Genomic DNA, 26,634 nt, shown 5'->3' on the forward strand with positions numbered 1-26,634 from the left:
GGGTGAAGATGGTTGGAGCTTGAATGACAAGTGTTTCATGTTGGAGGATGACGTGTCAATGGATGTGGTGCAGCTGATTGTGTTCTTGTGGAGATGGCGATTCCGCCTCTGTGCTTTTGAAGTCTGTCGTGCCTGTCTATCTTGTAGTCAGGGAGATGGCCGTAGCGAGTCAGGTTTCCTTGGGAAACAGTAGGCCAGGGGCCTAGTCATGCAGCAGGCCCCGGATCTTTGCTGCGTGTTCAGTGAGTGGGTGGGTATTGAGGAGCATGCATGGAAGTGTGGATTGCTTTGTGGGTGGTTGCAGCATTGTGTGTGTTTTAGAGTGGGGGCTTGGTTGCTGTTGGTGTGGTAAGTGTTGGGTGTGGGTAAGCAGGAAGCACAGAAGAATGGTTCATCAGTGTTGTGTGGTTTGGCGAAGTAGCAGCGTATGGAGCAGTGGTTGGGTTTGAGGGCGTGGATGGTCACAGCATGGCAGCGGGAGGACCAAAGTTCCTGTCGTTGGTCCCGGTCCTGGCGCATATGGGCTTGCCTTTGACACATCCACACTCTGGAAGCCTTTACATAGTTCATGCGAGGGGAGTGATGTCACTTCCTGTGCAGATGGATGATAAAAATCCAGTGGTGTCACTTACTTTGGAGATGGATGATGGGAAATCCAGCAATGTCACAGTGAAGATAGATGATGGAAATGACTCCTCATGCTTGGCTTCTTAAAGACAATTCTGCCGGGAAATCAGTGATGCCACTTACTGTGGAGAGGGATAATGGGGAATCCAGTGATATCACTTCCTGAGCAGATGGATGATGGAAATCTCACCACAATTTGATCCGGTCCAGGCACCAGTGATAATTGTCCCTAACAGTGGGGGATCATGGTGCTCGGTGGGTTGGGGCTGCAGCACTACAATGAAAACACCATCTGCCTGCTGCAGACTGACCGTGACCCCATCTTCTTATGTTGGGCAGTGCTGGCAGTCACGCATGTGGCCCAGAAACATAAAAGGCGCCACTGACTCTTGAAGGCCAGTGAGGCAAGGAAAATCAAACTTGCCTGCACGCCGCCAGTCTCAGTCTGTCTCTGACCTATCAGACCCTGCATGGTCACTGTGGGACAGGCGCCATGTGGGAAAACCAACAATAGGCAAGTAGCTGCCGCCTGGGTAAAAGCGAGTGTGCACTGTCTGGGGGAATTGTTTGACAATTGACGTGTATGCACTAGCGCTCAGGCTTGGCTTCTTACTTGAAATTCTGGGGTGATTGATTCGCCTGCGGGGCACAAGAGAGATCTTTGAAGAACGAGTCAGTGAGCTAATATAACATTAAAGTGAGGCAACTCACTTTCCAAACACAGTGCATGTCACCGCAGTCGCTTAATGCTGTGCAGTGGAACTCCTAGAGCACTTCTCATCAGGTGGTGATGAATGCTGTAATTGCGTGACTAATACATTTTAATGCAGTGATGCGGACACCATTGCTGAAAAGTCTTAGTCTAACCCCTGAAGTGTGGTACTTCAAAGTGCTGTGCAAACATGAAAATGCTAAACATAAACACTTAAGAACTTGGCAGCCTTAAGCAATGTCATCTTCCAAGGACTGAGGCATACCTGTCTTGTTTGGAGGTTCTAGCTGGGGAGTGCAGCTCCTCGTATATCTAGGAGACAGACCAAAGGTCGGTTCTTCTATCAGGGAAGAGATATCTTCTGAGAACAAGCGAACAGATTCAGATGTGAGGCACATGGAGCGGTGAGGGAGGAAGGTGACACCTGTCTAGCCAGCTGAATCAACCCTAGTAATCAATGGGGTAGTAGAGTCGAGAGAGACTCGAGAGGAGACAATAACGGAAGAGGATACAGTTTACTTCAGGACCAACATCTTGTTTTTATTTCCCTCCGTGTCCTATCTCCTTCCCATACTGACACCACACTCCAAGACGTAATTTCCTTTTCCCCTTGGCCTGCCCTTCATCTACACTCATAATTCTCTGGTCCTAGTGCTTGACTTTACATCTCCCCCCAATTTAAATTTTAACTTTCTGTCAAAACTAAAAGTTTCACAACTCTTCAATCAGTCTTCGAGGTGGACACACTTGTCGTCCAGATCATGAGTGACCACAGGCCGCAGTCCCACACCACTTCTTCTCTCCTGATTGATTCTCTTCACTTTCACTGATTCATACAGGCTCCACCACCCGACTCCTACTAATGTCACACATATAGGAGATATCCCATGTAACAGGCTTGCCTGGTTTGGTCGTAGTTATCATGGTCTCCTTCTTCTCAGTCACTTGTAAAGGGCTAATGGCAAAAGGAGTGTCAGACTTCTGTCTTTGCCTCTTTCTATCACCCAATCTCCAATCTCCTTTGTTAGTAATACTGTCCTTAGATTGCATCCTTATGTTGGCATACTTTTAAATGTTTTCTTTCTTAATGGAATCAGTTGTTCTGATCTTGGAACCATCTACAGGTAGATTTGATGCCCATTGGACAATTTTTGTTGGAACTGCCCCACCAAACAGGATGGTGACAGAAAGTTGTTGAGTGAGCGGCCTGCTATAGGCTCGTAGGACCTGGCACAGAGCTTGGTCAAAATCCATTCCCTTCGCAGAGGCTCTCCGGACAGTTCTGTTCAGAGTGCTCATAAAACATTCAACTAACCCATTGGGGGGTCAACACCCAGGATAGTCAGGAATTTGGTGAACTCCTTGCTGTTGAAAAGGAGGGCCATTGTCAGACTTAAGAACCGACGATATTTCCTATGCTGCAAATATCTAATCCAGAGCTCCTATTACTGTACTATGTCCCATGAAAGAAACACATCTGACAAGTGAGAATAGTGAGTATTAATCAGGTATTCACCACTCACATGGGGTCCAAAAACGTCAATGCCTACTCTTTCCCACACATTCTTTGGGACATCGGACATCGTTGGAGGATGTTGAGTTGCCTTGGTAGTCAGACAACGGTATAAGTGACATGCTATCTGATAGATTTTTGGGAACTATACCCTTTCACGTATAGCTTGTTTGGTGGCTGCTATACCAAGATGTCCTTCATGAGGCAACTACAATCCGACAGGCAGCCATCAATAATCCTGAGGCACATAGCCTCCTCATCATTGAAATCACAAAATTTGCAGTGCTTAATAAGAGTTTCCAAGTCTCTCCACAAACTCATCCATGGCTTTCCCTGCCTGTTGTCAGCTCTGTTGAATTATGTAACATAGTTGACATTTGGCGCCAACTCAAACTTTTTCGCCTGAGGGTCCCTTACCTTTTGGTAAGATGATGGATCTTCCCCTTAGAGCTACTTTAGGACTTCTTTCACTCTCTCTGTTTTGAGGTTATTGAGGTACTTAATGATCTTCTTCCAGGGTGTCGATAAAATCCTCAAATGTCTTGATGCACACGGCCCAACGTGCTCCAATGTTCTGTTTCTTCCCTGTGTCAAAAGAGGGCAGTGGCTTCAGGAAAACAGCTTAGTTGTATTTGGCCCCTCCATCCTGCGCCATTGGTTGCAGGAGGAAACGTGCATAGCGTATATGGGAAAACTTCTGACACCTATTGGCAGTGCTCACAACTTGAGGCAGGCACTCAGAGAGGCAGAACGCTGTGCAAGACACAAAAAAGCTTGCCCTGACCATCAGTGGTAGCTAGTTCCAGCCTCCAGCTTAGACTGTCCTTTATAGCGCCTCTGCCAATCCACAGCACACTTTGCAAGCCTGCTGTACTGATTGGTTGGTGGAGTATGTCATGTTGTTTATTTTCCTTGTCTTCCAGAGCTGCACCAACTGAAGCAGAACACCATACTGCAAGTCGAGTCAACTGCTGGGCAAGGGATGTGGAGAAAATCCACTGCAACCCAGCTGGATAAGCAATCGGGCTGTTGAAAACTGGAAATAGCAGGCCCTTCTTCCAGACCGGCAGTAAACAGTCACATGGCAAGCACTTCAAATGTTGGACCTCAGGACACTCACACGGTGGCTCACCCATACACACAAGCAGTGGTGAGCACGCTGATGCAGAGTCTGTCTCCCCTTGTTGCCAGCTGTAGAGCCTAGAGAGTATCCAGAGGAGAGAAACGGAGGTGGATGCTAGAGCGAATTTAATTATTTACAAACTGCTTTATTAAAATAGCAATGTGCATTATTTACGTTTGAAAATGAAGTATGTTCAATGCATAAGTTGTAGTAGGCAACCATTCACAGAACCTATAGGCCTGTAACCTAGTAATAAGGCCTAGATTTTATTTTAAGTTGACATAGGTATTGATCCTGTGTTTAAATGTGAAAGCCCACTCAATACTGAAATGCTTATTTTTCACTTTACTATGCGGATTTCTAAAGCACATGGCTACCCGTAGGCTTCCCAGCGCTGGCTAAGATACAGCGTTGCTTCGGGACAAGTGAAGAAGCACCAGGGGCTATTAATGTGGATATAGTCATGCCCTTTTCCGAACTGTGATTCGTTATTTGGTCATCTTAATTCTATGGGGACCGTGTGGGGATGAGATATGAAAAGGACCTACCACCCCATTTGGCCTTGTGAATTCTAGGTATCTTCAAGCATCGACCCGTAGAGGATCTTAAAGCCCTAATGGGGGAGTAGGAGGTCAAGAGTACCCTTCTCATTATTGTTCCTTTGGCAATAAGCACTCTATGTGCCAGACAGAGTGTTTTAAATGTTATCCTTGTCTCAATGGGGAGCCAGTGCAGAGAAGCTAGAGCACTGTTTGCTGAGGCAGATTTTGGGACCTTGCATAGGATTTTGCTGCAGTGTTTTGGACAACCTGGAGCCATTTGATGACTTATTTGGGGGAGCCTATGGACAGAGAGTTCCCGTAGTGCAACCGGGAGAGAATAAGTATTGGATCACAATTCTCCATGACACACTTGGGATAATGTCTATGATTTTATGGAGTGTTCTGAGGGTGCCAGAACAAGTAGACGTACGTTTTTTGACCTGTGTATTCATGGAAAGAGACTTGTCCAGCTACATCCCAAGACTTTTGATAGGAAAGAGGGGATGGGTGGATTGCCAAACCATTCTGGCCAATCTACAGGTGGTTGGGGTTATTACCAAAAAGAAGGTCCCTATGTGGGAAGTGTAACCTTGAACTTCCACTGCAATAGTATCATAAAGAAACTTTGTTCAAGTTTTCTTAGTTATTCAATTAATGTGTTTATAGCAATTAAATTCAAAGAATGCATAAACGGTTCATGAAAATATGACATATTATTTACATTAGTCAAAAGATAAGGTGCTCCTACAAAATGATGGCGATGTGAGAGTGAATAATGTGATAGAGTGCGCTTGTGCTAAACACAAATATATATACATGTGACTGATCGTCTGTGAAGGAGTAGACAGATCCAGCCTGCTCACTGTGCACATTTGACCTCCAGTTACAAAGACATCCCACTCAGGTCCTAGAGCACCGGACGCCACCGTATACAAGCCCCTGAGCTGCATCCTTCTGAACGTGCGCTCCCTGCACAGACAGGCCGTTGAACTCTGGGAACTCCTCACCACCCACGAGCCCGACATCGCCTTGCTCACAGAGACCTGGACCAACGCCAGCTCCGCACCCGACATTGCAAACACCATCCCCGACGGATACAAGATCCTGAGGAAAGACCGCCCCGGAGGAGGCCTTGCCATCATCCACAAAAGCTCCCTCGGACTAACAACCACCAACTCGGACGACGCCTCGCCCCTCCTGAAACACATCCACTTCCAGATCCAGCCCAACCTCAGAACGACACTCTGCAGAACACTCGCCTACAGACCACCCGGACCCTGCTCCCCATTCACCAACACCATCGCAGACTACATCGCTCCCTATGCCCTTGCCTCCATGGACTACATACTGCTCAGAGACCTGAACTTCCACCTAGACAACCCGAGTGATCCCAATACAACACCCTCCTAGAGAACCTCACCAACATTGGACTGAAGCAACTTGTCTCCACCCTCACACACATGGCAGGACACACTCTCGACCCCATCTTCACCAGAGGAAACAACATTCGCTTTAGTCACACTATGGAATTGCTCTGGACGGACCACCACAGCATTCACTTCTCCTTTTCGAAACCCACTGCACACAAGCACACGCCACATCTCCCTTGCAGTAACTGGAACAAGATCACTGAAGAACACCTCACCTACACACTCAGCTGCACTCCTCCCCCTACCACGACAGACGCTAACACAGCAGCAAATAACCTCCATCAATGGATCCCCAACTGTGCCAACACTCTCACCTCCCCGTACCCCAGAACATCGCCAGATGATACAACGCGAAAGCTACCTGGTTCAGCACGGACCTCCTAGAATCCAAGTGTTCTTGCCGAAGACTGGAGAAAACATGGAGAAACAGCAAAACCCCGGAAGCACGCTCCGCCTACAAGGCCGCAACCACAGCACACCACCAACTCATCAAATCAACTAAGAGAAACTTCATCAGAGACAGAATCCTCTCCAACTCCCACAACTACAAGGAACTCTTCGTCATCACAAAAGAATTCACCAGACCCAACAGCTACTGACGTCCCACCCTTCCAAGACCTCTACAACAAACTCAGCTTCTTCCACAAGATCAAACCGCTCTATGACAACTTCGACAACCAAGACTACTGTACCGACCCAACACCCCCCACCAGCGACGCCATCCAGCCGACCCACCTCACCCCGACCCCTCTCACCACAGAAGACACCGCAAAGACTATGAAAAGCATCCACTCCTGAGCACCCACTGACCTCTGCCTGTCACACATCTTCCACGATCAACTGCTCCCTTGTGACTGCCACATTCCCCGACGACTGGAAACACACCTAAATCAAATCCTTCCTCAAGAAGCCCTCCGCAGACCTGACAGACCTCAAGAACTTCTGTCCTATCTCTCTTCTCCCTTTGCTGCCAAAGTCATAGAGAATGTCGTCAACACCCAGCTAGCGCACTTCATAGAAACCAACAACATCCTTGACACCTCTCAATCCGGATTCTGCAGCAACCACAACACTGAGACCGCCCTCATAGCCGCCACCGACGACATCCGCTCCCTCCTCGACCAAGGCCACACAGCAGCCCTTATCCTCCTAGACCTCTCAGCAGCCTTCAACACTGTTTCCCACTGCACACTAGCCGCCAGACTCCACGACGCCGGCATCCAGGGAACTGCCTTAGACTGGATTCGATCTTTCCTGTCAGGCAGAACACAAAGAATAAGACTCGCTCCCTCCCTTCCTCTCCGAACCTAGAGAGAAAAGATGCTGAGTAACCCAAGGAACCTCCCTCAGCCCGATGCTCTTAAACGTCTACATGGCCCCCCTCGCATACATCGTCAGAAAACAGATTCAACATAGTCTCATACGCCGACGACACCCAGCTCATCCTCTCCCTCACCAAGGAACCCAACATCACCACACAGTTTCCAAAAAGGGATTAAGGAACTCGCAACCTGGATGAGCAGCAGCTGCCTGAAGCTGAACTCGGAAAAAACAGAAGTCCTCATCCTTGGCTCCACCCCCTTCGCATGGGACAACACCTGGTGGCCCCCCGCCCTCCGAAATCCACCCACCCCTACGGGCCATGCTTGCAACCTCGGCATCATACCTGACTCTTCGCTCACCATGAACTGCCAGATCAACGCCGTGCCCCCCACATGCTTCAACACCCTCCGCAAAACCTTCAAATGGACCACCCCCCCGAACTCCCGGAAGACAATCAATCATGCACTCATTACCAACGGACTGGACTATGGAAACAAGCTCTATGCCGGAATCAACAAAACACTCCTCTGCAAACTCCAGACCATCCAGAATGCCGCAGCCAGACTTGTCCTCGACCTCCCACGACATGACCACATCACCCAACACCTCCGCAACCTACACTGGCTCCCCGTAGCAGAAAAAATAACCTTTAAACTGCTCACACACGCCTACAAAGCCCTCCACATCGGACCCCAATACCTCAACAAAAGAATCTCCTTCCACAGCCCCAAGAGAAACCTCTGATCTGCCAAACTAGCCCTGGCCACGGTCCCCCGCATCCACTGGGCCAAAGCGGGTGGCAGATCCTTCTCCCACATCGCGGCCAAGACCTGCAACAAATTGCCTCTACGCATCAGACGAAGCCCAACACTGCACCTATTCAGAAAGGATCTCAAGACCTGGCTCTTAGGATGACCACGGAGCTGCTCGACCCCCCCTTGAGATCAACACGGGTGAGAAGCACGCTTCAAAAATCCCTCATTGACTGATAGTGCCCGACCATACAGGGGTGACTGATGTAGCAGTCAGACAGCCCTCACATCCAACTGTGGCATACCTGTCATACTCTTGAATCAAAAATGTGCATGAAGTCAAAAGTTTAAGATGATGATCCAATTAAAATGAAATGGCAATTAACGTTAATACAGGTTTGAAAAACAGGTGATCCTATTAATGGCCATCTAGGCGCTCAGCTTGTCAGGCAGGTGAATAGGAATCAAGAGGGTGTCACTCACCAAATGCGAGTGAATTGACAGATATACCTTGGGCAGAGCATTAAGGAGGGAGAACATTAAGCGCAGCAACGAAATAGCAGGTCCCCCCCTCAAGTCCTCTCCTCTCAAAAACCTCCGCACTCAGGGGGGGAACAGTGAACACAAAAAGGACCCCCTGCTGCCTCTTTTAATTCACTACCATCAGTAAGGGCTCCAAATGTCTCTCCGCCCACGCCCAGGGCGCTATTTTAGCAAAGACCGGCACTGATCCTGCACGTGCCTAAGTCAGCGCTGAAGGGTCAGTGAAGTAGCGTCATGTCATAGCGCCTTGGCTCCTGATAGCGCGTTGAGCCACACGAGAAGCGCACTCTAAGTTGCAGATGACTTTGCAGAAGAGGAAGCTACATGCTCTTATGGCTCTCGCAATCGTACGAATCGGCGGGGTTACTAGGATCGACAATGTATAATTTCTAGAAGCTCTTTTACAAAAAACGTCGCAGGATTGAACTTTCCGGACGCCTATAGTCATTCTTACTTTTACTTCCGGATCAAGAAAGGCAGAGCACAGCGGTCTGCTACTGCGCGGTGTTATTTTCTGTTTCTCGTCTCTATTTCCGGGGTCGATGATGATCGAGGCAGTGGTATAGTTTAAAGGTCGAAGCAAGGCCAGTCTCGCGGACTTTGTTATACGCAGTGAACGATGACGTGGGGTGCGGGCCGGTTGCTGTGCTATGCTGCAGGGAGCCGGACGCTGTGGGTTTCCCCGTCCCTGAAGTACACCTTCGGAGCGCAGACAGCACCAGTTCTGAAGCTGAACCAGGGTCAGTGTTGTTGTGCGATGGTACTCTAATTCAGCTCAATAACAACTGAAAACCATAGGCAGGTTATGTGCAGGTTACTAAGGGGCAGATCAACAAGCAGGCGATAAAAAATTATTGCCGCTTTTGCGGCCGTTTTCGGCCGAAAAGCGGCGATAATTTTATCGCCTAATTAGCAAGGTGACGCTAACGCGTGAAACCTTGCTTTAGCGTCAGGATTCATAAAGCCCAGCTTTGCATCTCTAATGAGATGCAAAGTGGGCTTTTCCTGACCTGGCATGACAGGAGAAATGTTGCTAAGCGACATTTCTACTATCAGCAAGCCTAACGCTATGAAGCATAGCGTCAGAAAAAGTAGCGATAACCCCTGTTATCGCTACTTTCCCTACGCCTGCTTCAGGACTGACTTGGCCATGATATCCTATGGAAGGTGGATATCATGGCTAAGTTTGTGAGTCCCTATCAACTAGCTAACGTGAGATTATCGCTGGGTTTCCAGTGATAATCTTACGTTAGCCAGTTAGTGCTAGGATTTTTATCGCTGATAAGCGTTGCTAATAGCACGCTATCTCAGCGATAAAAATCGCCGCTAGCCGGCAATAATTATCCTAGCGCTAAGTGCGCTCAGCAATAATTATCGCCGGTTGTTGTTGATATGCCCCTAGGTTTCTTTATTCCAGTCAGTGCTGGAAAAGCAAAACAAATATTCCGGGAACCCATACACTGGGGGTCAAGGTGTGGCAGCGGAAAGGTGTTGTGTCTCACGCAGGGTGGACTCTTACAGTAGGGTGACCACTGACCAGTCGTCCCGGATTTCCACGGAGAGTCTCTGTTTTCAGTGGACTGTCCCGGTGTCCCGACATATTTCTTCATTTTAAGTACATATCCCGATTTTTGGGACAAAGGTCCGGTAGTTGTAATTGCAAGGAGAATTGAAAGTATGCTCCTCAGCAAACTGAAAAAAATCACGTAATTTATTCTGTTTCTGTCAGACAGCATAGGAGGAGTTCAGTTGCATGCTCCCAGCTAAAGGGAGACCGGTGGAGAGAAAGGCAGGGGGCTCAGAGTAGAGGTCCTCCGTAGATAATGTTAAGTAAATGCAGCCTTGTAAATATGTGCCTTCATATGTATATATATATATGCACACATTTACAAACCTAGCATATATAAATACATATATAGACAGGGCTTTAAGTGGGATGAACAAACTGGGGCGTCTCTCAAAGGGTCGTGGCCAATGTAATTAAGGGCGTGGCTTAAAACATGTAAGCTAAAAATCTGTGGTTATCATAGTGGGCCACCCGACTAGTACTTTGCTGTTTCTGTCATTGCATCCAGATATATGATACAGCAGTAACATCATACCTACAACAAGTCAGGACTATTGGCTTTGTCAATGTTTGTTAGTTGCATAAGATAAATAAGCAGCAACTATGGCTTGTAATATATAATATTGAAAAAGCTTCGACTTAAAGCCCTGGTGACACCACGATGATGTTGTTGCACCTGAGTTTCAAAAACAGAAGGGAAATCCAGAGAGAAATGACTCTTTAAAGCAAGGGTACTCACAAACTTTCTCTCGGGGGCCAAATTTACAGTGTGGTTTGTGGCCGAGGGCCGCACCGGTGGGGGCGGGGTCAGAGGGGGAGGGGCGGGGCTAAAGCAAAAAAATTGTCACCATGAGGTTTAACACAGGTCCCTGCAGCAGACGCCTACGTCCACTGAGCCACCAGACCCAGCATACACAGATCTGTCTCTGTCTCTGTCTCTGTCTCTGTCTCTGTCTCTGTCTCTGTCTCTGTCTCTGTCTCTGTCTCTGTCTCTGTCTCTGTCTCTGTCTCTGTCTCTCTCTCTCTCTCTCTCTCTCTCTCTCTCTCTCTCTCTCTCTCTCTCTCTCTCTCTCTCTCTCTCTCTCTCTCTCTCTCTCTCCCTCCGTCTCTGTCTCCCTCCGTCTCTCTGTCTCCCTCCGTCTCCCTCCCTGTCGCCCTCCCTCAGTCTCCCTCCCTCAGTCTCCCTCCCTCTGTATCCCTCCCTCTGTCTCCCACCCTGTCTCCCTCCCTCCCCCTCCCTCCCTCTGTCTCCCTCCCTCCCTCCCTCTGTCGCCCTCCCTCCCTCTGTCGCCCTCCCTCCCTCCCTCCCTCCCTGTCTCCCTCCCTCCCTCCCTCTGTCACCCTCCGTCTCCCTCCCTCCCCCTCCCTTTCCCTCCCTCTCCCTTCCTCCATCTGTCTCCCTCCCTCTGTCTCCCTCCGTTGCCCTCGCTCTCCCTCCCTCTCCCTCCCTCCCCCTCCCCCTCCCTCTCTCTCCCTCCCCCTCCCCCTCCCTCTCTCTCCCTCCCCCACCCCCTCCCTCTCTCTCCCTCCCCCACCCCCTCCCTCTCTCTCCCTCCCCCTCCCCCTCCTTCTGTCTCCCCCTGTCTCCCCCTGTCTCCCCCTGTCTCCCTCTCCCTCTGTCTCCCTCTCCCTCTGTCTCCCTCTCCCTCTCCCTCTGTCTCCCTCTCCCTCTGTCTCCCTCTCCCTCTGTCTCCCTCTCCCTCTGTCTCCCTCTCCCTCTCCCTCTGTCTCCCTCTCCCTCTCCCTCTGTCTCCCTCTCCCTCTCCCTCTGTCTCCCTCTCCCTCTGTCTCCCTCTCCCTCTGTCTCCCTCTCCCTCTGTCTCCCTCTCCCTCTGTCTCCCTCTCCCTCTGTCTCCCTCTCCCTCTGTCTCCCTCTCCCTCTGTCTCCCTCTCCCTCTGTCTCCCTCTCCCTCTCCCTCTGTCTCCCTCTCCCTCTCCCTCTGTCTCCCTCTCCCTCTCCCTCTGTCTCCCTCTCCCTCTCCCTCTGTCTCCCTCTCCCTCTCCCTCTGTCTCCCTCTCCCTCTGTCTCCCTCTCCCTCTGTCTCCCTCTCCCTCTGTCTCCCTCTCCCTCTGTCTCCCCTGTCTCCCTCTCCCTCTGTCTCCCTCTCCCTCTGTCTCCCTCTCCCTCTGTCTCCCTCTCCCTCTGTCTCCCTCTGTCTCCCTCTGTCTCCCTCTCCCTCTGTCTCCCTCTCCCTCTGTCTCCCTCTCCCTCTCCCTCTGTCTCCCTCTCCCTCTGTCTCCCTCCCTCTCCCTCTGTCTCCCTCCCTCTCCCTCTGTCTCCCTCCCTCTCCCTCTGTCTCCCTCTCCCTCTGTCTCCCTCCCTCTCCCTCTGTCTCCCTCCCTCTCCCTCTGTCTCCCTCCCTCTCCCTCTGTCTCCCTCCCTCTCCCTCTGTCTCCCTCCCTCTCCCTCTGTCTCCCTCCCTCTCCCTCTGTCTCCCTCTCCCTCTGTCTCCCTCTCCCTCTGTCTCCCTCTCCCTCTGTCTCCCTCTCCCTCTGTCTCCCTCTCCCTCTGTCTCCCTCTCCCTCTGTCTCCCTCTCCCTCTCCCTCTGTCTCCCTCTCCCTCCCTCTGTCTCCCTCTCCCTCTCCCTCTGTCTCCCTCTCCCTCCCTCTGTCTCCCTCTCCCTCCCTCTGTCTCCCTCTCCCTCTGTCTCCCTCTCCCTCTGTCTCCCTCTCCCTCTGTCTCCCTCTCCCTCTGTCTCCTTCTCCCTCTGTCTCCTTCTCCCTCTGTCTCCCTCTCCCTCTGTCTCCTTCTCCCTCTGTCTCCTTCTCCCTCTGTCTCCTTCTCCCTCTGTCTCCTTCTCCCTCTGTCTCCTTCTCCCTCTGTCTCCTTCTCCCTCTGTCTCCTTCTCCCTCTGTCTCCTTCTCCCTCTGTCTCCTTCTCCCTCTGTCTCCTTCTCCCTCTGTCTCCTTCTCCCTCTGTCTCCTTCTCCCTCTGTCTCCTTCTCCCTCTGTCTCCTTCTCCCTCTCTCCTTCTCCCTCTGTCTCTGTCTCTGTCTCCCTCTCCCTCTGTCTCCCTCTCCCTCTGTCTCCCTCTCCCTCTGTCTCCCTCTCCCTCTGTCTCCTTCTCCCTCTGTCTCCTTCTCCCTCTGTCTCCTTCTCCCTCTGTCTCCTTCTCCCTCTGTCTCCTTCTCCCTCTGTCTCCTTCTCCCTCTGTCTCCTTCTCCCTCTGTCTCCTTCTCCCTCTGTCTCCTTCTCCCTCTGTCTCCTTCTCCCTCTGTCTCCTTCTCCCTCTGTCTCCTTCTCCCTCTGTCTCCTTCTCCCTCTGTCTCCTTCTCCCTCTGTCTCCTTCTCCCTCTGTCTCCTTCTCCCTCTGTCTCCTTCTCCCTCTGTCTCCTTCTCCCTCTGTCTCCTTCTCCCTCTGTCTCCTTCTCCCTCTGTCTCCTTCTCCCTCTGTCTCCTTCTCCCTCTGTCTCCTTCTCCCTCTGTCTCCTTCTCCCTCTGTCTCCCTCTCCCTCTCCCTCTGTCTCCCTCTCCCTCTGTCTCCCTCTCCCTCTCCCTCTGTCTCCCTCTCCCTCTCCCTCTCCCTCTGTCTCCCTCTCCCTCTGTCTCCCTCTCCCTCTCCCTCTGTCTCCCTCTCCCTCTGTCTCCCTCTCCCTCTGTCTCCCTCTCCCTCTGTCTCCCTCTCCCTCTGTCTCCCTCTCCCTCTGTCTCCCTCTCCCTCTGTCTCCCTCTCCCTCTGTCTCCCTCTCCCTCTGTCAACCTCTCCCTCTGTCTCCCCTGTCTCCCTCTCCCTCTGTCTCCCTCTCCCTCTGTCTCTGTCTCCCTCTGTCTCTGTCTCCCTCTGTCTCTGTCTCCCTCTGTCTCTGTCTCCCTCTGTCTCTGTCTCCCTCTGTCTCTGTCTCCCTCTGTCTCCCTCTCCCTCTGTCTCCCTCTCCCTCTGTCTCCCTCTCCCTCTGTCTCCCTCTCCCTCTGTCTCCCTCTCCCTCTGTCTCCCTCTCCCTCTGTCTCCCTCTCCCTCTGTCTCCCTCTCCCTCTGTCTCCCTCTCCCTCTGTCTCCCTCTCCCTCTGTCTCCCTCTCCCTCTGTCTCCCTCTCCCTCTGTCTCCCTCTGTCTCCCTCTGTCTCCCTCTGTCTCCCTCTGTCTCCCTCTGTCTCCCTCTGTCTCCCTCTGTCTCCCTCTGTCTCCCTCTGTCTCCCTCTGTCTCCCTCTGTCTCCCTCTGTCTCCCTCTGTCTCCCTCTGTCTCCCTCTGTCTCCCTCTGTCTCCCTCTGTCTCCCTCCGTCTCCCTCTGTCTCCCTCCCTCTCCCTCTGTCTCCCTCCCTCTCCCTCTGTCTCCCTCTCCCTCTCTCCCTCTCCCTCTGTCTCCCTCTCCCTCTGTCTCCCTCCCTCTCCCTCTGTCTCCCTCCCTCTCCCTCTGTCTCCCTCTCCCTCTCTCCCTCTGTCTCCCTCTCCCTCTCTCCCTCTCCCTCTGTCTCCCTCTCCCTCTGTCTCCTTCTCCCTCTGTCTCCTTCTCCCTCTGTCTCCCTCTCCCTCTGTCTCCCTCTCCCTCTGTCTCCTTCTCCCTCTGTCTCCTTCTCCCTCTGTCTCCTTCTCCCTCTGTCTCCTTCTCCCTCTGTCTCCTTCTCCCTCTGTCTCCTTCTCCCTCTGTCTCCTTCTCCCTCTGTCTCCTTCTCCCTCTGTCTCCTTCTCCCTCTGTCTCCTTCTCCTTCTCCCTCTGTCTCCTTCTCCCTCTGTCTCCTTCTCCCTCTGTCTCCTTCTCCCTCTGTCTCCTTCTCCCTCTGTCTCCTTCTCCGTCCGTCTGTCTCCTTCTCCCTCCGTCTGTCTCCTTCTCCCTCCGTCTGTCTCCTTCTCCCTCCGTCTGTCTCTCTCTCCCTCTGTCTCTCTCCCTCTGTCTGTCTCTCTCTCCCTCTGTCTCTCTCCCTCTGTCTGTCTCTCTCTCCCTCTGTCTGCCTCCTTCCCTCCCTCCCTCTGCCTCCCTCCCTCTGCCTCCCTCCCTCTCCCTCTGTCTCCCTCTCCCTCCTTCCGTCACCTTCTGTCATCTCACCCGTGTGTGTGTCAGCCCTCAGCCCGGGCTGAGACAGCTTCCCAGCGCGCGCAGACACAGCCGCACTGAGACAGCTTCCCAGCGCTCACACACAGCCGCACCCGAGTACTTCACAGGTCTTTAAAAGACCATTTACATGTTAATAAAGCTTTGTTGTATTTCACCTCTTAGGCCCCTGCATCTCCACTTTGACAATCACTGGAATCCCCCGGCCCCCACAGAGCAGAGTCTCAGAGTCCGGGCTGCTGCACCCGGCAGTGTTTGCTAACACTATTTAATTTAAAAAAAAAATCACATGTAGGATGTCTGCAAGGTCTGCGGGCCGCCGAGGAAGGCTTGCCGGGCCGCTGGCGGCCTGCGGGCCGTACTATGAGTAACCCTGCTTTAAAGGATTTCCCTTGTCCTTCAACGCTCACCTGGCATGACGTCATGCCACAACTTCTCCACTAGTGAGAAGTGAGCAGTGTGAGCGCGCACACATCGATGTGCCTGCTGCCCCAAAACGCGTCTCTATCGGGCTCTGTTTTGTGCCCTGGCATAAACATTCAGTTTTTTTCCGGACTGCAGTGAGAGCAGTCTACTCTCACTGCAGTCCGGAAAAAAATGCCAGGGCACAAAACAGAGCCCGATAGAGACCTGTTTCGAGGCCCCCTTTAAAAAACTGCCGGTGGTCAGCACCGGTGAGACCCGGCCTACTTAAATCCCTGTATAGAGACACATAGTTACAGGGGTAACCGGGCAGGCCAGATATAGAAGTAAGACCAAGGAATTTAGTCCTACTGTTAATTCTGTTCTGTCCCGGTTTTTGGTTCTCAAAATCTGGTCACCCTATCTTACCGCCAATTTATACCTTTAAAAAAAATAAAAAAATCTGCCAGAACGAAATTGGTATGGAGGATAAATATGACTATAATCTGTTCCGACTTATATAATTGGTCTCAAAGAAGCTGCATTATAAAATGTCTTACTCGGTAGGGGCACCTGTGCAGAGATCTGTGTGCGCCCAGCAATTCTCTGGGGATAATAATAACGGTACAGCAACTGGTGGTTAATGCACTTGTATTTTATGTAGAAAGCTAAGTGGGTTACTGCTTTTGACCCAACGATCTCTTTGTTACTTTCATTACATAATTTGCAATTTGAATAGTGATCTATGAACTGGTATCAAGGAGCTGTACGCAAACAGCAAGGCACTAGTTTAGAATCGTATTGATTTTTTTTCTCCATCTGTCCTTTATTCTACGGTTGCTTAAGGGCTCCTTTGGGTAGTGCCTCTATGCTACATTTTAAATCCTGACTGTTTCTTCTGACCATGCATGCTTAAGGTATAATGTCTACCAGTATGTCTGATATGTGACCCCTACACCTTTACAAATCTGTCTTATTTAACATTTCATGTAAATTAGTTTATACACATGTATGATTTATTGTTTTGTATAATGTGTGTGTGTGTGAGAGATGTAAAGCACGCCGACAACCTACATTGGGGCAAGTAGCATTATAAAGCAATTAAACAAAATAATTGAGTATGCACATTTCTTTAAATCGTAATTTGTATAATTACTCATGTAGGCATCTACATCTGACATTCTTACAGTACATGCATATCTCTTACATACAGAGTTTGAACAAAGGTAACAACCTGCCTCCAACTCAAAGATCCTCTTGAGTATTGTGAAGTAATAATAAGACGTATTACTTTGTTTCCCTCCATTGCATTGCCATCTAGGTGTTAAGCTCCATATAACTGCCAGTCATTATGCTGATTGAACAAAAGTAGGGCTTTGTTTGGGGCCAGCTTGAAGTGAAAGTCTCATCGCCACCTGCATGTGGCTGCTCCAAATGGAAAGCAGACAACCAGTGGGCCCTGCTGAATGTGTCCCAGTGTTGGCAAACTTCACCAGGACAAATTTATCATTTCTCACTGAGTTCAGCCCAGAACCAGCTCAATAATATCAGCTGAATCCACCTCATTTCCTGCACCGTTTCCAGTAGATGACCAGTTTTGAGATCCTAAGTAACAACAAGAATGCCAGTACTGATATTAAGCTTTCGCTCCACTTTTCTTATGTGGGAACATTTTGAAGGGAAACAAAATGAACAACGACCACTTTTTCAGTCGATTTAATCAATCAATTTTGGATATTTTTTCTTTAACTCATGGTGTATTTACACTGCTTATTTTGAACAAATAACACGAATTGATAACTGTACATATATAGACAAACTTATTTACATACTACATTCATTTCAAAACATTCATATCTACATTCGCTCCCATACCAAACTGGACAGTCCAGAAACAAACATACTCTCAACTGACAGATTCAATAATTACTTCAAAGACATAAATTTGAATAGGGCCATAGAACAGTGTTAAACTCCGTAGAAAAATATAATATTTTTTCTCAGGTGATTCTCGGAGTCCTTTAGGCCAAAGGTCTAGGGTCGACTCGTTTCAAGCCCCTTGTAAAACCGGGGCTCTCATCAGGACCTGGGAGCTGAAAACAGAACACAGGGGGGGTCTTACTAGACTGTCTCCTCTTCTATTTTGCAAAAGCGTAACTCATATTAAAAAAATACCTGTAGTAGGTGCTCAATAAGTCATCCACAAGACCTCTTGATGTCTATGATCTAAACAACGATATAAACCAAAATTCAATTTCAACTACACCATAATAAAATCTCAAAGATAGAAGACACCCATTCATACTAGTGACATTCTTCTTGTATGCTTACGTGCAGAAATGGCGAAGTGGAATTATTCTGAAAAGTGAAAGGAAGAGTGTAAGCCACGAAGTTTCTACTTTCTTTCAAATATACGGCGACAATTCTCTGTATTTTTGCTTTAAGTTGTTTTGCCTGAGCAAGCGCGAATTGTTTGGTTTAAATTGAAAAGGAAAACGACGCGCGTAGCGATAAGAATATGTCCTTTACTCGGGAACACATTCGGCGGAACAGGGGGGCAATTGTATGATTGCATACCTTAGTTCGTGGAGTTTCCGAGGGAAAAATCTCTTCCTATGTTGCGACTTTAAAGTGTTGTCTGCTCCGACGTGATTTGATCACTGTAGGGTGAAAGAGAGAATCGTCAAAGCGTCTTTTCACCGTGGAGGCGAATGAACTCTGGTTTTTGCTGTGAATCTTCTTCGTACCTGTGTTCGTTGGTTTGCTCTCGTCAAACTCGGAGAAAGTGAACTTCCGCGTTGTTCTCTCAGTTCTCATGTGATTATAGCCGTCTCTGGCAAACCTCGTGCCTTCTGGGTAGTGTAGTACCTAGCGTTTTGACAAGACGAAAAACTTGAGTAAATATGTTGTTGTGTGGGTTTCCTCAATCCTGTACTCGTAGTTGAGAAGTCTCGAGATGTGCTATTCTGCGACTTTGAAAGTGTGCACACTTTGGTCGTTATTTGAAATTTTCGTGAATGTTGGGTTCAATAAACACTCATAGTGTATCTTTCTTTTGAATTAGGAAACTTTATTGTTCGATTTTGATTTGGCCTGTAACTCAACTGTAACACAGTTGGGATACGGCACAGAAAGGGCGCGATTCGGTATAATTGCGCTGTATTGTTCAATTTGGATTCAGCCTGTGTCTCAACTGATGACCAGTTGGGATTCAGCACAGAAGGAGATCTAATTCTATGTTCAATGGGTGTCAGGTGCTAGGAAGGATTGGAGGTGGAGGGGCAATGGATGCAATCTTCCAGCAGGGTATTTTATCCAAGGTTGTAAATCTCCGATAATTCATTCAGACCATTCATAGCTGTGTTGAATTTCACTATAAGCATGGCTTCACGCCTTGAAAGTTGTCGTTCCAGGTCGCCTCCTCTTGAGTCAAATTCAATCTTGGAAATGACAGTCCATTTTAGATCTGTTATTTGGTGGTTGTGTATTTTCCAATGTTGAACTAATGGAGCATTTTGTACATTTTTATTGATCCGTGATTTATGTTGTGAAATTCGGACTCTGATTTCCTGGCTGGTTTTTCCTATGTACAGTTGTCCACAAGGGCAGCGGATTGCATAAATCACATTTTTGCTCTTGCAATTTGTGAAGCATTCATGTTTCCAGTAGATTGAATTGTGTACAAACAAAGCACCTTCTTCGGTGGACGGACAGCAGGCACATGTGCCGCATTTATGATGGCCAGTTATTGGAGGGAGGCCAACATATTCTCTTAGTGATTTTTTGGTTGTTGTTGGCATGGAAGCGTGCACTATTTGGTTAGCAATACTGCGGTCCTTCTTGAAAGCGAAAAGTGGATAGTCGCTTAAAGAGGGGTCTAAGTTCTTAACTAAGTGCCAATTCTGGCGAATAATCTTCTTTAATGAATTTGAGTTTGGACAAAATGTTGAAACGCACACGATCTTCTTCAGAGGGGATTTGACTTTCTGTAATAGAAGCTCTTCTCGTGGTGTCCACCAAGCTCTTTTCATAGCTTTTTTAAATAATTTTTTCGGATAACCTCTCTTTTTTAAGTTTTCCAGCAGATTGGTTGCATGTAGAAGATATTCATCCTTGTAAAAGCAATTTCTTCTAATCCTGAGAAATTGCCCAAAGGGCAAGTTCTCTCTTAGATTCCTAGGATGGCTACTTGTGAAGTGTAATGCTTTATTGCGGTCTGTTGGTTTTTTAAATAGTGTGGTCACTAGTCCATTGTTTGCTGGATATACCTCCACATCTAAAAAAGGTATCTTGGTCTTTGAATGGTTCAGACTGAATTTGATGTCCTCCGTTCGGTTGTTAAGCCAGTCATGGAACAGGTCCAGATTATGTTCAGTGCCAGTTCAGGAGCGAATGGACAACCCATAGCAATGGGTTGTCCATTCGCTCCTGAACTGGCAGTCCTCTTTATGGCAAAGTATGAAGAAAAATTCGTCTATAATGACAACCCATTTTCCCTATACATTGGGAAATGGGTCTGCTATATAGACTATGTTTTTATGATTTGGACCGGCACTGAACATAATCTGGACCTGTTCCATGACTGGCTTAACAACCGAACGGAGGACATCAAATTCAGTCTGAACCATTCAAAGACCAAGATACCTTTTTTAGATGTGGAGGTATATCCAGCAAACAATGGACTAGTGACCACACTATTTAAAAAACCAACAGACCGCAATAAAGCATTACACTTCACAAGTAGCCATCCTAGGAATCTAAGAGAGAACTTGCCCTTTGGGCAATTTCTCAGGATTAGAAGAAATTGCTTTTACAAGAATGAATATCTTCTACATGCAACCAATCTGCTGGAAAACTTAAAAAAGAGAGGTTATCCGAAAAAATTATTAAAAAAAGCTATGAAAAGAGCTTGGTGGACACCACGAGAAGAGCTTCTATTACAGAAAGTCAAATCCCCTCTGAAGAAGATCGTGTGCGTTTCAACATTTTGTCCAAACTCAAATTCATTAAAGAAGATTATTCGCCAGAATTGGCACTTAGTTAAGAACTTAGACCCCTCTTTAAGCGACTATCCACTTTTCGCTTTCAAGAAAGACCGCAGTATTGCTAACCAAATAGTGCGCGCTTCCATGCCAACAACAACCAAAAAATCACTAAGAGAATATGTTGGCCTCCCTCCAATAACTGGCCATCATAAATGCGGCACATGTGCCTGCTGTCCGTCCACCGAAGAAGGTGCTTTGTTTGTACACAATTCAATCTACTGGAAACATGAATGCTTCACAAATTGCAAGAGCAAAAATGTGATTTATGCAATCCGCTGCCCTTGTGGACAACTGTACATAGGAAAAACCAGCCAGGAAATCAGAGTCCGAATTTCACAACATAAATCACGGATCAATAAAAATGTACAAAATGCTCCATTAGTTCAACATTGGAAAATACACAACCACCAAATAACAGATCTAAAATGGACTGTCATTTCCAAGATTGAATTTGACTCAAGAGGAGGCGACCTGGAACGACAACTTTCAAGGCGTGAAGCCATGCTTATAGTGAAATTCAACACAGCTATGAATGGTCTGAATGAATTATCGGAGATTTACAACCTTGGATAAAATACCCTGCTGGAAGATTGCATCCATTGCCCCTCCACCTCCAATCCTTCCTAGCACCTGACACCCATTGAACATAGAATTAGATCTCCTTCTGTGCTGAATCCCAACTGGTCATCAGTTGAGACACAGGCTGAATCCAAATTGAACAATACAGCGCAATTATACCGAATCGCGCCCTTTCTGTGCCGTATCCCAACTGTGTTACAGTTGAGTTACAGGCCAAATCAAAATCGAACAATAAAGTTTCCTAATTCAAAAGAAAGATACACTATGAGTGTTTATTGAACCCAACATTCACGAAAATTTCAAATAACGACCAAAGTGTGCACACTTTCAAAGTCGCAGAATAGCACATCTCGAGACTTCTCAACTACGAGTACAGGATTGAGGAAACCCACACAACAACATATTTACTCAAGTTTTTCGTCTTGTCAAAACGCTAGGTACTACACTACCCAGAAGGCACGAGGTTTGCCAGAGACGGCTATAATCACATGAGAACTGAGAGAACAACGCGGAAGTTCACTTTCTCCGAGTTTGACGAGAGCAAACCAACGAACACAGGTACGAAGAAGATTCACAGCAAAAACCAGAGTTCATTTGCCTCCACGGTGAAAAGACGCTTTGACGATTCTCTCTTTCACCCTACAGTGATCAAATCACGTCGGAGCAGACAACACTTTAAAGTCGCAACATAGGAAGAGATTTTTCCCTCGGAAACTCCACGAACTAAGGTATGCAATCATACAATTGCCCCCCTGTTCCGCCGAATGTGTTCCCGAGTAAAGGACATATTCTTATCGCTACGCGCGTCGTTTTCCTTTTCAATTTAACCAAACAATTCGCGCTTGCTCAGGCAAAACAACTTAAAGCAAAAATACAGAGAATTGTCGCCGTATATTTGAAAGAAAGTAGAAACTTCGTGGCTTACACTCTTCCTTTCACTTTTCAGAATAATTCCACTTCGCCATTTCTGCACGTAAGCATACAAGAAGAATGTCACTAGTATGAATGGGTGTCTTCTATCTTTGAGATTTTATTATGGTGTAGTTGAAATTGAATTTTGGTTTATATCGTTGTTTAGATCATAGACATCAAGAGGTCTTGTGGATGACTTATTGAGCACCTACTACAGGTATTTTTTTAATATAAGTTACGCTTTTGCAAAATAGAAGAGGAGACAGTCTAGTAAGACCCCCCCTTGTGTTCTGTTTTCAGCTCCCAGGTCCTGATGAGAGCCCCGGTTTTACAAGGGGCTTGAAACGCGTCGACCCTAGACCTTTGGCCTAAAGGACTCCGAGAATCACCTGAGAAAAAATATTATATTTTTCTACGGAGTTTAACACTGTTCTATGGCCCTATTCAAATTTATGTCTTTGAAGTAATTATTGAATCTGTCAGTTGAGAGTATGTTTGTTTCTGGACTGTCCAGTTTGGTATGGGAGCGAATGTAGATATGAATGTTTTGAAATGAATGTAGTATGTAAATAAGTTTGTCTATATATGTACAGTTATCAATTCGTGTTATTTGTTCAAAATAAGCCGTGTAAATACACCATGAGTTAAAGAAAAAATATCCAAAATTGATTGATTAAATCGACTGAAAAATTGGTCGTTGTTCATTTTGTTTCCCTTCAAAATGTTCCCACATAAGAAAAGTGGAGCGAAAGCTTAATATCAGTACTGGCATTCTTGTTGTTACTTATGATATGAGGCGTGGCCTTACTGATTGAAGCCTAAACCCTGTTTATGTTCAATCAGTTTTGAGATCCAGCATTCATATTTGGGAGAAAGAACAGGACAAGTTCAGCATATTTCACTGGGTTCAGCCTGAATTCACCTTAATAGTATCTGCCAAATCCAGAATCCAGCTGGATCCCCCTCATTTCCTTCATGATTCCAGTACATGACACGTGTTGGATACCTTGGGCCTGATTTAGAACTTAACGGAAGGGTTACTCCTTCACAACGGTGACTGATATCCCGTCCACCAAAATATTAATCCCATTATATCCTATAGGATTTAAATTTCAGAAGACAGCATATCTGTCACCATTGTGATGGAGTAACCCGTCTGCCGAGTTCTAAATCAGATTGCTGCCATTATCTGTCGCCGCACAACATGGCACCAAAGGGACAAGTGGATTTTGTTACAGGACAAGTAGATTTATGAAGCAACTTGCCCGATGGACAAGTAGATATTTTAATAAATTCCACACCCCTGCCCACCTTTCCCAGGAAATGTATCCGCCCACGGGCTACGGCTTTCAGTTATGAGCAGCAGCACGCAGTGTGCCATCTGTTATGTGTCAGATGTCACACGAACCAGCGCGCACCACTCACTGGACGCTGCGAGCACAGCCAGGATTCTGTCTGGAGCCCACTTTTATGCACTGTTTTCCACGTCTACTTAATGTGGTTGATTTCTATGCGTTTTTTTTACTTGGGCTCTTTATAAGCATTACTTTACTGCGGATAACCTTTAGATAAGAAGGGTGCATTTCCATACTTTTATTTCAAATACCTAAAAGAGGCCCTAATGCTCTGAGAGAGGGGGGGTTCCTACCGCCTCTGGCCTACTTCTCAGCTGGACAGCTACACTACATGCCGGGGTAGTTGTCGTTCTTTTCACCAAAACTTTTTTGTTTCTTTAATACTTTACTCCAAAATGAAACAAGTCTGAACATTATACGCAGCATCTTTGGTACCTCTTCAGTCACCCCCAACTATAGTGCCCCAAATTCTTCTTCTCGCCACAAAGTTTTAATTGGACGTGCGTTGTACTGCAATTGTATTTTTGCTTGAACGCCTCGTTTGTTTTCTTGGGTGGCGATTGTGACGGAAATGCATTGTTGCTTATCGGACACGCCTGGCGCCATTGTTTAACGCTTGGTTTAGGCAATTTATATAGTGCCAGCGTGCCACCCCTGGGGTGCTTGCTTGAGTTGCAGTAAGCATGCAAAGGCTTTAGGGACCAGGAAACAAGGACGTTTGAATATATATGAATATATATATATTTTTTTATTTATTTATATTTTTTTGATGCACCAACTCAGGAAATTAAGTTTCAAGAAATTGAAGCCACCTTTGTCACTACACCAAAAATAATGTAAATTATAGAAATATATTCTGTTGCCTTCTGACAGTGCATGTGGGAGCATTTTTAACTGTAAGAAAACGATAGTGCATCTAAACCATGCCCAGAAGAACACAGCTCTGTAGTAAACCCGCGTGTTTCTTGTTCGGGGTGGACGGGGCATGGACGCACGCTAAATACTGGTGCAGAAGCCACGGAAAAACCCTGGATGGCTTCAGACAGGGCTGCGCAGGGGTTGAGGAGGAAACACTTTTCTTCTTTTTGACGATATAGATATACTACGTGAGGCTATATTCCCTTAGTAAAGAAAGGGGCGTGGTCATGGGCTGAGTAGCTAATCCCATTAGTCCTGTGCAGCCTGAATCTGCTTCGTTGACTCGCTTCTCTTTCCTGAAGAGTGTGCTCAGCTTGAGGCTTAGTGGTGTCATAGGTGGGAGTGGACGTAGATTATGCATAAAAGTAACGGAGTAACTGGTGCCTACGGCAGAATACGTTACGTCGAAATATGTATGTATATGGTTGAGGTTAGGACCCACGTTATCCCAGAGGGTAGTGCTTCATGTGAATCTTTTATGACACATGAGGTGTGCTTGGCTGGCTGGGGAGGGGTTTCTATCTAGCTGTTGCTTGGGTGGATAGGAGGTTTCTAACTGTTGCATAGATAAAACTCAGCGTAGGCAGGGATCCCGGACAATGAATTAAAATGTATTGTGGCGAGTGCACGGAACCTTTGATATACATTGCTATGTTGTCATTTCTAAGCTGCGGTAAATTGGGGCCGCAAGAAACTTTTTTATGTGTCAGATGCATTGCACTGTTTTCAGAGGACAGAAGCGTGCGTGTGTTGCGGTGGGGGAGGGGACATTTTGGGATGGGTTCAAGTTTGCCGCTTAACGGTGATGCCATCAGTAGCACCGACGCACGCAGATAGAAGCTAAGAGGAAATGGGGAAGGCGTTCGGAGTGGATGTGGTGTTGCAGAGACAGCGCGGTGCAGGATTCATTTGATTGATTGATTGATGTGAAACTTATATAGCGCGGCTGTCGCCCTACGGGCATCCTGGCGCTTATGACTAAAGATCAGCGATAGAGAAGGTGACAGAAGAGAGTCATGGGGTCAGCCTGGGTCAAACTGCAGGATATAGCCATGTCTTAAGTCCCTTGCGAAATTCCAATAAGGAACTGCAGTGTCTCAAGTTTGCAGGGAGCTTGTTCCACATGCCAGGTACTACTATGCTGAAGGCTCTTCCTCCTACCCTGCTATTTCTGCTGTGTGATTCACTCCTGTCGAAGGGGGTGGAAATGCTGCTTTTACAAGCTCTGCAATACTTGTTTCCGTTTCGTTGGATGCATTTATTTTGCAGGAACAGCGTTTCAGCCTGCAGAAGTGAACAATTTCCATATGCATTGTAATCAGTTGTCATTGTTATAAACCAAACGGTGTGTGGGTGAGATGTGGCCTGTGGATAACTTTGTGGGAGGGTGAATTCAAAATTTGCGTATATACGTGACAAGAATTTTCAATTCTATTAAGGACAAGGAGGCAAGGATTATGCTTTCTCATTTCTTTATTAGAAATGCTCAGGAGCCAATTAGAAAACAGTAGGTAAATAAAAAACGACAGTACCCATGAACACCAGGGTATCGCGTGACCTACCATAGAGAACCATATTATAAAAGGTCATGTAGAAAGTATCGTATCCTCTTTCTTTGGTGAGGAAAAACAGTTCAAGTTAAAACAGGAAGTCCAAGAAAACGTTGAACATCAGGGATAGAAAAAAATTTCAGCAGCAGCAGAAGTCCACTTCAAAGAACACAGGACTCGGCAGCAGTATAGTAATGGAAACTGAAGAGCTCCGAAAACCGGATAAACCAGAAGGAACAGCAACCCCGCTACTTCGGGTCAGAACCTGAAAAGAGACAAACAGCCGTAATACACACCCAGTATATAGAATGAAGTCATAAATAGGGGGGGTAGAGAAATAGTGCATTGCATTAAACATAAGTCATATGCAGAAAACAACAATGTAAATGCATAACATGTGCAAACAATAATCACGGGTGGGATAATCCTCGCCTCCTTAGAATTGAAAATTCTTGTCACGTATGTTCGCAAATTTTGAATTCTATGTCAGGACAGGAGGCTCCGATTATGCTTGTTTAAAGCTGATCCACCACCACAGAACCAATATGATCAATTGGTTTGTAATAGAAAGTTTTGAACACTGAATCAGAAGACCAATCTGCGGCCTTCATGATGTCAAATAAAGTAACACCCATGGAGAATGCCTTAGAAGCCATAGCCCCACGTGCCGAATGAGCACCAAAAATGGAAACATCAATGCCAGCTTCAGACATGAGCGTAAGGAACTAGAGCAAAATGTTCTAGACAGGGA

The 26,634-nt window shown here is 47.4% G+C and overlaps 1 protein-coding gene across 1 annotated transcript in view; it reads left to right on the plus strand.

Moving 5' to 3' along the window:
- The first annotated feature begins 9,073 nt into the window (after positions 1-9,073).
- SDHAF4 (succinate dehydrogenase complex assembly factor 4) overlaps positions 9,074-26,634 on the plus strand; it is a 62,426-nt gene continuing 44,865 nt past the window's right edge. Inside the window, exon 1 of the mRNA XM_085610916.1 lies at positions 9,074-9,305. Within this exon, the coding sequence (XP_085467042.1) occupies positions 9,185-9,305 (121 nt within the window). The 5' untranslated portion in view covers positions 9,074-9,184. The remainder of the gene's footprint in view (positions 9,306-26,634) is intronic.

The sequence above is a fragment of the Triturus cristatus genome, chromosome 6 (genome assembly GCF_964204655.1).
Source record: "Triturus cristatus chromosome 6, aTriCri1.1, whole genome shotgun sequence".
Lineage (NCBI taxonomy): Eukaryota > Metazoa > Chordata > Amphibia > Caudata > Salamandridae > Triturus > Triturus cristatus.